The sequence below is a fragment of the Girardinichthys multiradiatus genome, chromosome 6 (assembly GCF_021462225.1).
Source record: "Girardinichthys multiradiatus isolate DD_20200921_A chromosome 6, DD_fGirMul_XY1, whole genome shotgun sequence".
NCBI lineage: Eukaryota > Metazoa > Chordata > Actinopteri > Cyprinodontiformes > Goodeidae > Girardinichthys > Girardinichthys multiradiatus.
Genome location: NC_061799.1, coordinates 25,981,281 through 25,994,297, shown reverse-complemented (window position 1 = coordinate 25,994,297; position 13,017 = coordinate 25,981,281). Strand labels below are relative to the sequence as shown.

At 39.1% G+C, this 13,017-nt stretch overlaps 1 protein-coding gene across 1 annotated transcript in view; it reads right to left on the bottom strand.

Annotated features, from left to right (window-relative positions):
• LOC124869516 (phosphatase and actin regulator 1-like) overlaps positions 1-13,017 on the bottom strand; it is a 66,139-nt gene that overhangs the window by 9,352 nt on the left and 43,770 nt on the right. Inside the window, exons 3-7 of the mRNA XM_047367398.1 lie at positions 12,359-12,439; positions 9,592-9,795; positions 8,868-9,207; positions 6,798-6,997; positions 6,355-6,511 (exon numbers count right to left, since the gene is read on the bottom strand). Of these exons, the coding sequence (XP_047223354.1) occupies positions 6,355-6,511; positions 6,798-6,997; positions 8,868-9,207; positions 9,592-9,795; positions 12,359-12,439 (982 nt within the window). The remainder of the gene's footprint in view (positions 1-6,354; positions 6,512-6,797; positions 6,998-8,867; positions 9,208-9,591; positions 9,796-12,358; positions 12,440-13,017) is intronic.

Here is a 13,017-nt window from a genome sequence, read left to right as displayed (position 1 = left end):
GTCAACACGGTAACTGTTACTTGTGACCATCACTTGTGAGAGGCAAGAAGAAACTATTGTTGAAGCGAACCTATAGGAAGTACTGTTTAAGTTTTCCACAAGCCATGCAGGGGACAAAACAGATACATGGAGATCAATAGTGAACGTTTGGCATACATGGAAAACGATATGTCTGGCTACCACTGCACAACAGCCTGCTGTAAACACACCAACTTAACGATGAAACACAGTGGTGGCAGCATCATGGTGTGGGGATGCCTTTTCTTCAGCAGGGGCCGGAAGGCTGGTAATGGCTCATAGGAAAACAGGGACATCCTGGAACATGTCAAAGGCTAGAGGCTGGGGTTGGAGGCACCAGTACAACAACCCAAACTATGCTCAGATCAAATTGTACTCATGTGCTACAACTGTCCAGTCAAAGTCCACTCTAAAATCCAATTGAGAATCTGTGACGAGACTTCCACTCTTTTCTTCACAGATCCATCCCACCTGACTAAGTTTGAGCTATTACACAAAGAAATGGAAGAAAAAATGTTGACTTAAGATTTGCGTGCATCATTTTATCTGCTACTTTATTTTGGTCCATCATATAAAAACCAAATAAAAAACACCTAAAATTTTGTGGGTGGAACCTTACAAAACGTGAGAAAGTAGTAGGGGATCACCGGTTACAGGTGGGTTTACAACCTCATTAACACTAGAACTCCCAGAATTCTAACACTGCTAGAACTCCCAAGCCCGTCAATTTGACGGTGAGCATTCTGGATGCGAGGCGGTGATGATGTCATTGCATTACATTGGTCAGAATGCTAAAGGTTTTCTTGCACATTATAAAATTATGGTTTTGACAAGAATTAATAATAGTATTTGATCAAAATCTATTAAGTTTTATTGTTATTTATAAATAGTACTGAAACATAATACAGAGTAGTCGGTACATTTTAAAAAAAAGCTTTTCTCCCCTTTCTCTCCTACCCCTGTCCTTACAGCGCCTCCTCCTTCCCAGGTGTGCGCTCGTCTTGCGATGAAAACGCTGTAAACGCAGAATAGATTGTTGTTACTGGGCTACTATATCTATGACCTAACTTATTAACTTATTGTTTATTTCTTTTTCCATTATCAGTACCTTGTTTTTTAGTTTCTCTCCTGCCAGAGAGCTGGTTTGCTGGGTTTATAGCTGGGCACTGGGCACCTGGCTCATCTCCCTGTCTCTGAACCTGTGCTGATTTTGGCACTGTTGCTATAGTTTATTGATTATTAGTTTACTAATCTATAAACTATAGTCTAAAATAATAAAATCGTTACATAGACTAGGCTTTTATTTCCTTGAAATAATGCGCCACAACCTCCTGCTAATGGGACGACTCGTGTTTTTTAGCCGGGGGAGGCTCACTCTCTGACCCGCTGTCACTGGAACTGAATGCTGACTAAGACCCGTCAGAATCCCTCTCAACCTCAGAATCACTATCATCTAATTTTTGAAGCATTTCCAATGCCTCTTGAGCAGAAAATATCCTTCTAGAAGCCATTTGTAGGATGCCAACAATCTCCTTCTCAGACTGCGTTCTAGACTGGCGGTTGCTATGCAACGATCGCGCGTATACTCAGCCGCGGGAGAAAAATATCAATGTAAATAATAGGGCCGTCAAAATAGCGGCTGTGGTAGTTAGAGGTAGAAATACTTAGATCTTTTATTTACTTTGTTTTTTTTTTTTAAATAGAGACATAGGAACACACAAGACACAGGTTTAGGAAAAAGTCAGGATGCCAGAAAGATAAGAGTTTTAATAAACTAGAGTTATGGCATGTCAAACTTTCAAAACCGTCAAATTGACGGCCCTGGGAGTTCTAGTGTTAAAAGGTTCTTACACACCAGAGTACATAGAAAAACTTGATCTGAGGCGGGTTTGCAACTGCCAACATCTTGATTTTCTTGCACTACTTTTATTATTATTTCTCTCATAATAAAGACACAAACAAAACAATATGAAACAAAGTTCTGGAGGGGAAAAAGACCCCTCTAAAAAGTATCAGAACAGAATAGCCAGGACTAGTTCAAGCGCACACAATGTCTGCTAATCCTCAGATTACAGGTTTTGACAACTGAGCAGTTCAGATTTTTGAAATGCACACGTCCAGCACTTGAGTAGAATGGGCTACAATGGCGGAAGAGCACATCCATTTTTATTGCTGCCCAGGCTTTCCAAAAAAAACCAAAAAAAACGAATAGCTGAAGTCTGAAAATATGCACTTTAGTCCACATTCGATAAAATTTTTCCGCTGAGCCTGCCAACGGTATAGTTAGAAGTTGGTGTCAACAGCACAAATCCATCGACCTAAGGATGCTGCTGCTACTGGTGAAATGGTGCAGCGGATGTTTTCTTGGCAGACACTATACCAGCCAATCACTGATTGGGTGCTATAAGCCACTGTGAAAATTTGCTGATCATGACTATGTTTATCATATTTCTGCATTCCTTTTTGGAAACATATTAACACATTCTCTAATGGGTACGTAGTTGTTGTTTATAAACAATCATGTAGCCATTAGTCACTTAAATCATGTAACATGATTTAAGTGACTAATGGCTACATGATTGTTGTTTTTCCACTTTTGAGCTGATTTAGGTGACTATTTTCAAAATGTAAATCTAACACAATAATGTCCTATTTCAGAGTGAAAATATGAACTCTCTCTGGTTTCATAAAAACAAATAAATATATTTCAGTAGTCATCAGGTCTAACATACGTTAAACACCTTTGGATAATGTGCAAAGTGATATCCACAAAAAACAACTTTGACAGCTCTGCTGAAATGATAAAATCATGCAAAATCAAGCCAGAATCCAACAAATCGTAGATCCAATAAAGATAATGGAGTTCCCTCCGTAGTATGAGTGTGTCAAGTGCAGTTCAGGAAAACCTAGCTACTTTCTTTCCTCTTTCTTATTATTTATCCCAGCTTTTTGACAGAATGTCCCTGGAAAGTTAAATAGTTGGCATTCACAGAGTGAGTTCTTCTACAACTGACAATGAGATTTAGAATGAAATGTTTTCTACGCAACGGAGTTCTTTTATGACCCCATTAAAAGATTAAATGCTACACCTAATGAAAGCTTGACAGATGCACACCTCAAATCCTCACTTAGCTATGAACCCAACTCACTAATGTCCAAATGAATCTATGATAATCCATCAATACATTGTAGTAATTAAAATCAGCAAGAGCCACAAAGTACTCTTGCTTTGATCCAGCATAGGGCAGATAAGATTATAACACCTTTAAAAACCAACAGAAAGGCTTTATCAGAAATTTTAAACACAAGCAGACGAAGTCATGTGGAAAAAGATACCAGGATAATCTTCCATAAGATGCCTTCTAGAACAACCGTCTTTGGTATACCTTCTTGGTGCACCAACGTTGCACCCCATTTTGCCTTCAGAACTGCTTTAATTCTTTGTGGCATTGAATAAACAAGGTGTTGAAAATAGTCCTCAGAGATTTTAGTCCATATTAACCTCACAGGATCATGCTCAACTGGTACTAAGAGGGTCAAAATGTACCAATATATCCCCAACACTGTTACACCACCATCATGGGCTTGAACCGTTGATAAAATGCAGGATGGATCCATGCTTTCATGTTGTTAACACCCAATTCTGACCCTATCATCTGAATGTCACAGCTGCAAAAGGCACCTGGTGTGGTCTTCTGTTGCTTTAGCTCATCTCCTTCAAAGTTTGATGTGTTCATTCAGAGATTATATTTTGCTTACCTTGGTGACAACAACTGGTTACTTGTGCTACTGTTGCTTCTCTATGATCTTAAACCACTCTGTCCTCCCACTCTGACATCAACAATGCATTTCTTTCCATAGAGCTGATGCTCACTGGAAATTTCCTCTCCTTCAGAACCTTCTCTAATCCTGAAACATGGTTGTCCGTGAAACTCCCAGTAGATCGGTGGTTTCTAAAATAGTCGGCCTAGCCTGTCAGGCACCAACAATCATGTCACATTTACAGCCACTTAAATCCCCTTTTCATCCCATTCTGATGCTCTGTTTAAACTTCAGCAAGTTGCCTTCACCACGTCTAGAGGCCTAAATGCCTTAAGTTGGTGCCATTTGAAAGACTGAGTCACTATTTGTGTTAAAAGCAATTGTACCGGTATATGTAATTCAGTGGTTGGTAATTGTACATAAAAATGTGCCAGGAGGAGATGATAGAAGCAGACCTATCCCTAGATTAGTGTCTAATTAGCAAATTCATACCGTCACGTCTGTTCTACTCTTCGTTCTACCTTGAAACCTGTTTTTGATATAAATTTCTTTGGCTATATTGGTACCTGCCAGTAAGACTCTCCTCAGATGTCCTTTGTGGAGCTGGGAAGTTTATGATTATGTTACTGTGTGTGTAGAGAGCAAAATAAATCTTCCATGTAAGGAGTGATGCCAAACACAGCAGATAAAGAAAACCAGGAATATGATCAAAAACAAAAGAAATAAAATACTGGTTTGAATTGGTAAAATGGCAAAGCAGCCATGTGAGTTTATGTGTTGTATTCTCCATTCAGTTCATACATCTTTCGGTTGCAACAGCGACACAACAGCTGCATGCATATCTTTGTGAGATATAATCCTTGGTTTTTCAAGGGTCAAAGCTGGAACGCGTTTCTTCCCTTTCCATAGTTTTCTCTGCAGAAATGAGCTAAGGTCAGCATGACCTGGAGAGTCGTTATCACAATCAATTCTGATTAGCCTGGCACAAGCAACCACTTTACAGGACACAGTATCGTGGTAGAAAGTAAAAAAGTGATAAAAATGGAAAGCCTGCCTCAGATGACACTTTCTTCAGGACAGTGTCACAAAGATTTTTGGGAACATGCTGTGTGTTTCAGTGTCAATGGGAAAATATTTGGCAATCTCTAAATGTGATGAGTTACACTCTTTACCTTTAACCATTCTTCTCATCTTTTTTTTAACCCCTATCCACAAGAATGATGTTCATTTAAACTTAAAGTACATAATCACAAGACATTTTGTCAAGCTCTAAGAACAAAGTGAAAGTAAACAGGAATCCCTACGGTTAAATATAGGAGTAAAATTTGTGTAAGAAAAATTATTTGCCATATCCATACATACATACATATACTCATTCTCGACATTTCGGCTGCATCTTCTGCTATTTATCACAAAATATACCTTGAAAACCTTATGTATGTATGTGTATACATACACATATACACTGCTCACAAAAATAAAGGGAACACTTAAACAACACAATATAACTCCAAGTAAATCAAACTTCTGTGAAATCAAACTGTCCACTTAGGAAGCAACACTGATTGACGATCAATTTCACATGCTGTTGTGCAAATAGAATAGACAACAGGGGGAAATCTTTGGTGATTAGCAAGATACACTCAATAAAGGAGTGGTTCTGCAGGTGGGGACCACAGACCACTTCTCAGTACCTATGCTTTCTGGCTGATGTATGGTCACTTTTGAATGTTGGTGGTGCTTTCACACTCGTGGTAGCATGAGACGTTCCCTTTATTTTTTTGAGCAGTGTATTTCTCTCTAGGTATATATATATATATATATATATATATATATACACACACACACATAGGTGAAGACGTAGCCAAAATGTCCAGAATGAGCACAATATTGTGAAGGTTGAGTGGCTAAAATGGCACAGTAAGTATGCAGTGGTAAAGGCCCAAACTGAATAATAACAAATACAGAGAAATAGGATCAATATGGTGTGATTGTGTTCTGCATTGTAACATTTAATACCATTCCAATTTATGAGCTCAACATTATAATGATTTTTAGATCCAGCTCCAGCATCATGTGAGAGTGTGAAATTGCTGGTATGGTGAAAAAATGGTTTTCATGGCACTGTTGTGAAAAAATGGAGTGGAGCTAGTTTAGCACATGCATCACCGTGGTGATTCAGTGAGCGAGGGAGGAAGTCAGCCAGGAGGAAGAAAGACGAATGAGATAGTGAGAGCACACTGGAGAGAAGACAAGAGAAGGAGAAAGAAAAGGGAGGGAGGATGCATCACTGAAATTAGGTCAGCTCCATTTTCAGAGACTTCTTAACGAGATAAAGCATGTATCCCTATCAAATGTTCAGAAGGGAAGAAATAAAAGCAAAAGATAAAAATAGAATTCGTACACAATGTGAGAGACATCCGTTTTGGATTGAGTCGCCATTCTGTCAGCTCAAAGTAACACAAAATGCTTGCTTCAGCTAAAATGAGCCATTGCAGTGGCTCATCAATTGAATTCATATTAAAAAGTTATAATTGGTGTAGCTTATTTGTATTAAGGTAAAGCACATCTCACCTCGTGAGTTTGGTGCCTATCTGCTGCCTTGATTCCAGCCTCTCCTCATCTGTCTGCATGGGCAGGATGTTTTTCTCTTCCAGCTCTCGCTTGGATGGACGGTTGCTCAGCTTGATGGCCAGAGAATCTTTTCGTAGGACCTTCTTAGCCAGTGTACCTTTAACAATAAAGAGGCCATATTAACAATTTAAAATCCTTTAACTTTGAAACTCAGTTGGAAGTTTATACAGATATGTTTTCTATTTTTACACAGCACCTCAAAAGTGCTCATTCTGTTCAACTAGACAGTAGAAGGAAGGCAGCAACAAATAAAAATTTGGAAATGTATTAAAATATCCTAGTTATAGCTTATTAAAATGAAACACAAATGCCCTTGATGTAACATAAGACCTTTAAATGCTTGATTTCTTTCACGATCCAGTATGAACTCCAACTTTGCTCACTTGTAAATATAGAGTCGTCATCTTCGTCGTCCTCCTCATCGTCGTCTTCATCATCCTCCTCATCCTTGTACATGCTGGGCAGGTCTTCGTAGTCCGACTCATTGGGCATGTTCTCCTTGTCGTCCTCATAGTCAATTATTACCGATGGCACTTCTCTCCTGTCCAGGGGAGCACACTGAACACTGCCCAGTAAAGCATAACTATGGATGGAAAAAAAGGAAAATTTGTTATGACTTCTTCTCTTTAAGATATTTAACCATCAGGTCTTGTTAAAGTACAGTGTTTTAGTACCCAGTAATAGGTTAAATGAACATATAATGGCACTTTTTTGGTAAACTGTATGTTTTGCTTTTATTTATTCATTTTTGAAACCAACATATTGGTCGAATAGCCCGAGGAAACAATCTCAAAGCACACTGAAATACAACAAGCTGACTGCTAAACTTTCACACTACTACCACCACTAACCCTCTATGATATACTGCAGATATGTCTCTAGTGGTCAGGCTTGAATATTGCTGGCAGATGGTCCAATCAAATTGACAGACAAATGGACAGATGGGAAGACGGAGTGAAAAATAGACAAGCAGACAAATGGACCGATGGATAGACGAATGGACAAACAACATGACAGGTGAAGGACAAAAAGAGGGAAAGATGGACAGAGACAAACAGGCAGACAGAGAAATGGATGAATAGAAGGACAAATCAACTGTTGGACTTACAAAAAAAGGGAAGGACAGAAAATGCAAGGCTTGTACAGACAGACAGACAAACAGATGGACCTATGAATAGAAAGACAAATGAGCAAAGAACTGGATAGACAGATCAATTAGACAGTAATTTAGTGAATAAACCAGCAGTTTCTATACTCTGTTTCTTTTTCACTACTAATTCAGGCCTAGAAAACACTCCCATACTTTTCCATATTTCAGGAACCCTGAGCTCCAAGAGACAAACAGCCTAATAACAAAGCAAACAATATATAATGTCAAATCTGATGTAACTGTAACAGAAGAAGAAAAACAAGCTGCATATGTAGTTCAAAACAAAGCGTAAAGAATAAGCTTCAGGTTCCGAGGGCATCGCAGGTTAACCAGCTGCATATTTGACAGAATGATTAATAAACAGTCTGGTTGAAGCTTCTTATGATGAGCCACTCTTATGCAACCACTCCGAGCTTTCAGACTAATTGTGAGCTCTGTCAGGAGCATTACTTCCTTATCCCTGCCCAAACAGCTCTGGTGAAAAAGAGATCCTAATGCAAGAGGTTACATAATGTCCAATCTACTACCGTGTCCCTCTTCTCCAAACATGAAGAAGCTCGGCTGTCGTCAAGAGCAGCTGGTCATGTTATGTCAGGCCAAACTGCTGGAGGGACGCCTACTCCATGCGTTTGTGCCCACACAGACATTTCACTGAAAAAACCAGGGCAGGCTGCCCTGAGAGGCAGTGTGCTGATTTAGACCTGTACAACAGTGCAACAGAGCTGACAGGATGCGACCTCAATGAAAACAGAGTATACACTTAAATCAGAGCTAACAAACAGACACCATTACACAAAAACTGTTTTTCTTGTGGTTAAAACATTTTATGTGGTATTTTTACAGTAGATGAATGCTGGTAAAATGACCACAGACTCTTTGACCTTTTGTTTTAAATTATCTGTTACATTTAACACATAAGTTCAGTCAAATTTTCTTTCCCAAAGCAGTGAAGGCAATTGTCCCCCTGCAGGCAGACACTAAGCATCCCTAAACAGCCCATCTCAGACTGTTTCAGCAAAAGCTGCACTTTATATATATACTACTTGCCACATTCCATGTACATATGTTCTTTTTTTCTATAAGTGTTTTTACATTTTGTAAATTTTGTAAGTGTCTATAATCTACATGTGTATCTTTTGAGCTGGGTCTCAGCTAAATTTCAGTATGGTGACATAATGACAACAAAGAATCTTGACTCTTGAATCCAACCAGGATATAACAGGTTATGCACTAGATAGCAGACAGACGTCAACTCCTAATCTGTCCTTGCCCCCCCAACAGATTTAACAAGGCAGAAGCTAACCTTTCAAATCGCTGCAGGGATAGTGCCAGGGTTTTATTGAGCTCCTCTATGATGCGGCTGGGGGCGTGCAGCCCGCCATACTGGAGCTGGAGCGGGTGGCCATGGCTCTGGTGGAGCCCGGTCAGCCCGGCGAGCTGGGAGGGCAGCAACGTGCCGTGGTGAAATGGTAAGCCCTGGAGGGGCGCGCACTTTGGCGGGAACGTGTTGAGAGGGTTGGGGGAAGGAGATGGCGAAGAGTCCAGCCCACCTGGAGGCATGCAGATCATCACTTTCTTAGGAGGCAAGGGGGGGGAGTGCTTTGCACCGGGCATGAAGGGCAATTTCATTGGCTGGCAAGAATCTTGAGGAGAAAAAAACAAGAAGAAAAGTAAGGAATACATAAAATTTAGAATGTGGTTGCATCACATCTCCTAACATTTGCCAACAGAGATGGATAAAGGTTATTAATGATCCCACATGGCTACCAACGTCAGTGCAGAGGGGTGGGAATTAGGCCAGAATAATGCCTGTTCCCTGTATCAACAGATTGGTAATGACAATGAGAGCCCAGCTGAGCTAACAACAGGGGACTTTAATGAGACTACTATAATCCTATGAGCATGTGTGGCAGTGCAGGTACAGGGCTAGGTACGAGCAGTCACAGCTCATGAACTGTTTGGCAGGCTGAAATGATAAGGAAAGCTTATTGTTAAAGCAGCAAATCCCAGAGAAACCTGCGACTGACCTGTGCTATGGTTTGGGATCCTAGAAAACGGCTTTGGAGGCAGGGCAGGAGGCTGCTTGTGGTAAAGTGGGGGCTTGGCTGGGGTCTCCTGATGGTCACTTGGAAAAGATACAGATTTCTTGGTGGGCAGGACCATAGATGTCTTAATAGAGTGTTCCTGAGGGCAAATACCGCCGTCCATAGAGGATCGGAATTCAACAGTAGCTAAAAGAGAAAAGGGAAACAACAACAAAAAAAACAACATGCATTAGCACCAAAAACATGCATTATTGTAAAAGGATACATCACACCCAATGTTTGTTTAGCTAAATTCATTGTGTTTTTCAAACAAATACAGATGCATCTCAATAAATAAGAATATCACTGACAAGTTAATTTGTGTGAAACTATTATGATATAGATTTATTACATGAATGCACTGACTATTTTTTTATGTTAATTTGAATAATTATAGCTTGCAGCTGGTAAAAGCCTAAAATTCAGTTTTCCTCAGAAACAACATTAGACCAACAAAAAAGACTTTTAATACAAGCAGCACTGCACAATATTACCTATCAAAATAACTAGAATAATATAGTTAAATACAGCAATATGAATTGTTGTTACTCCACCTTTTCCTCAGTCTACTTTTTCTTTTCAATCATTATGATAAGCGTGCTCTTTGAGCTTTAGGATCTGGGTGACAAAATTCAATATCGCTATAGAATTGTAAATTGATATATTGTGCAGCTCAAGAAGAAGGCTGCCGACTTGCCAGCTGTCAAGCAGACAGTCATTGACATCCTCTGAAAGGAGGATAAGACACAAAGGTCTTCGCTAAAAAAATGTTTTTTTAGTGAGTGCCATATGCAAGCATATTAATGGGAAGTAGAGTGCAAGGAAAATGGGATAGAAAAAGGTTGCAATCCTCTCCACAGTTTGGGATGATTGTGAAGCAAAGACCTCGCGAGAATTTGATAGACACTGGCATGGTGTGGACTATGGCTGAAAACCACTATACATATGAACATGGGCCAATACTGTCACATTCCTTGTTTAAGGGTTCTACCGACCCAGAAAGGGCGTCGGAATAAGAGAAACGAATTAAGTCTTGTTTAGTCCACAGTCCTCTTTTTAGATTACGGTACATTTTGCATTTCATTTGGAAATCAATGTGCCAGAGTCTCGAGAAAGAGCTAAGAGGCGCAGAATCTAGGTTTGTTGTTGCCTAATGTGAAGCTTCCACAGTCAGTGAAGATTTGTGGCGTCAACCACTCAGTTCTTCAAGACCAAGGTCACCACAGCTGTCTTCCAGGAACAAACAAAAAACAGACCGTAGCCTGAGGGCAGTCTCTCAGCAATATACTCTGTGTACAGCAATCGGAAGTAAAACAGCTGTCCCAGTGATATTAAGCTTTCGCATTTTTTTTTATTATTTTTTTATTATTAATATATAATATTATATATTAAGTGTTCTGAACTATTGTTTTATATAAATGTTCAGCAATTCCAAATGTACCCCATTTCTTTTTCAAATATTTCTTGGAGGTTTCATGTGTAGATTTTATTATTTATATATTTGTTTTTAGACGTGGCATTTTTAGCATCAGTTTACGTGAGAATTTGAGATTCAAAGCAGAGAGATTTTTGTTGGATATATTTAATTTTTTCTGGTCTTCTACTGCAATAAAACATTCAGTGGATATTTAATTATTCTGTCATACAGTTTATCAATTAAACTGTTGGTGGGGGTGAAAGGCATTGGACCCAAATATTGCGGGAGTGGGCGGGAGTGACTGAGACAGACAGCGGGAGCAGGATTTAAAAAACAAATAGTCATACGCAGGGCTCTACTGGGAAGTATTGTCAAGAAGAAAATGAGAGACACCAGACCTAACAATGCAGACAAGCTGAAGGTCGCTATTAAGGCATTGGGCTTCCTTAATAGCTCAGCAAAGCAACAGGCTGATTGCCTCCATATCATGCTGCACCGATGCAGTAATTTACACCAAAGCAGCCTTGACCAAGTATTGCATGCACATACTGTACAGAACATTGAAATTTTAATAGGCTGATCTTTTTGTGCTAAAAATCTATTGTTGGTCTCAAAAACTGAATTTTGGGTTTTCATGAGATGCAAGCTACGATCATTTAAATAAAATAAACACCTGAAAAAAATGAAATTTATATGACTAATTCTAATTTATTGAGATGCAACTGGCCAGAGCTTAACCAGTCCTCAAATCTTTTTAACCATGTACACAACAGATGAAAAAACTGTGGCAGGCAAGCAGTTAAATTAATATTGTATTATTATTCTTTAATTTCTAACTGTAGGATTTAAAGTAATTCATTTATGAAGTTCTTGCAATAACCTGTCATAAGCATTTTAAGGCATGTTCTTGAGAAAGAATCTGGTTATACATCCTCTTTAGTCTCGCTGAGATGACTCTCCACTGTCTGCAGCATGAAATTTGAATTAATTTCTAACTCTTATTACATATTAAAAAAATAACAAGTTTTCTTATCTTCTCTCTCCACATTTTGGCAGGAGCAAGCGGACTTGCAAAGCCTCGCCAACTTTCTTTTAAAGTCCTAAGGCACAGACTTTGTTCAACTCAGATATAGAATTTTTTTAATAGAGGCTACAGAAATCCTACAAAATTTCAATAATGAAAGATTATATCTCTGGATGCTCCATGTCAAATGTTTGAAAAGGAAGATCAGAGAATACGGACTTATAACACGGTAAATTATTTGAGATCTGGTAGTTCAGCACTCGGCTCACCTTTTTCAAAGATCTCCTTCAGAACCCCTCTCTTGATGAGTTCATCTCTGCTCTGTCGCAGGGACATCTTCCTCTCCAAAGCTGGTAGAGTAAAGGACAAGTTTGTTAAATGTGTTTGCGTACTCCACCATCTATAAACACATTAATACTTTTTATGTGTTGATAAATTCAATTCAGCTTGGTTTATTTACATAGCACCTATTCACCATCAGAAAGCATGGGAACCAATTCAATCGGATCCAATAGACAGATTCACTTACATGCAGTTCAATTGGATCATTACATGCTCTCCAAAATCTTACCTAATGAAGGCCAGCCGACTGTGTTCAGTTATTCACTTTAAGAAATCCAGTCACCAAATCAGGCTCTACTTGGAGCCCATTATGGGCAGAAACAAGATATTTTGCAAATACAACATGTTTTACATTTATATCATTAAGCAGAGACAGAAAAACCACAATATCAAATATTAGGTTTCTATTAATGTCATTTTCTTTCGGGAAAAATAAAAACTCGATGTGGAAAAACTCAGTGTGAGGTTTTCAATGGTTTGCGAACAACTGTTGAGCAAAATATGAGCGCTTTCAAAATATAAAACATCACTGTAATGGACGTGTGCAGAGAGACGCTAGAGCTGCAGGTCATTGTTAGTGGTCGTC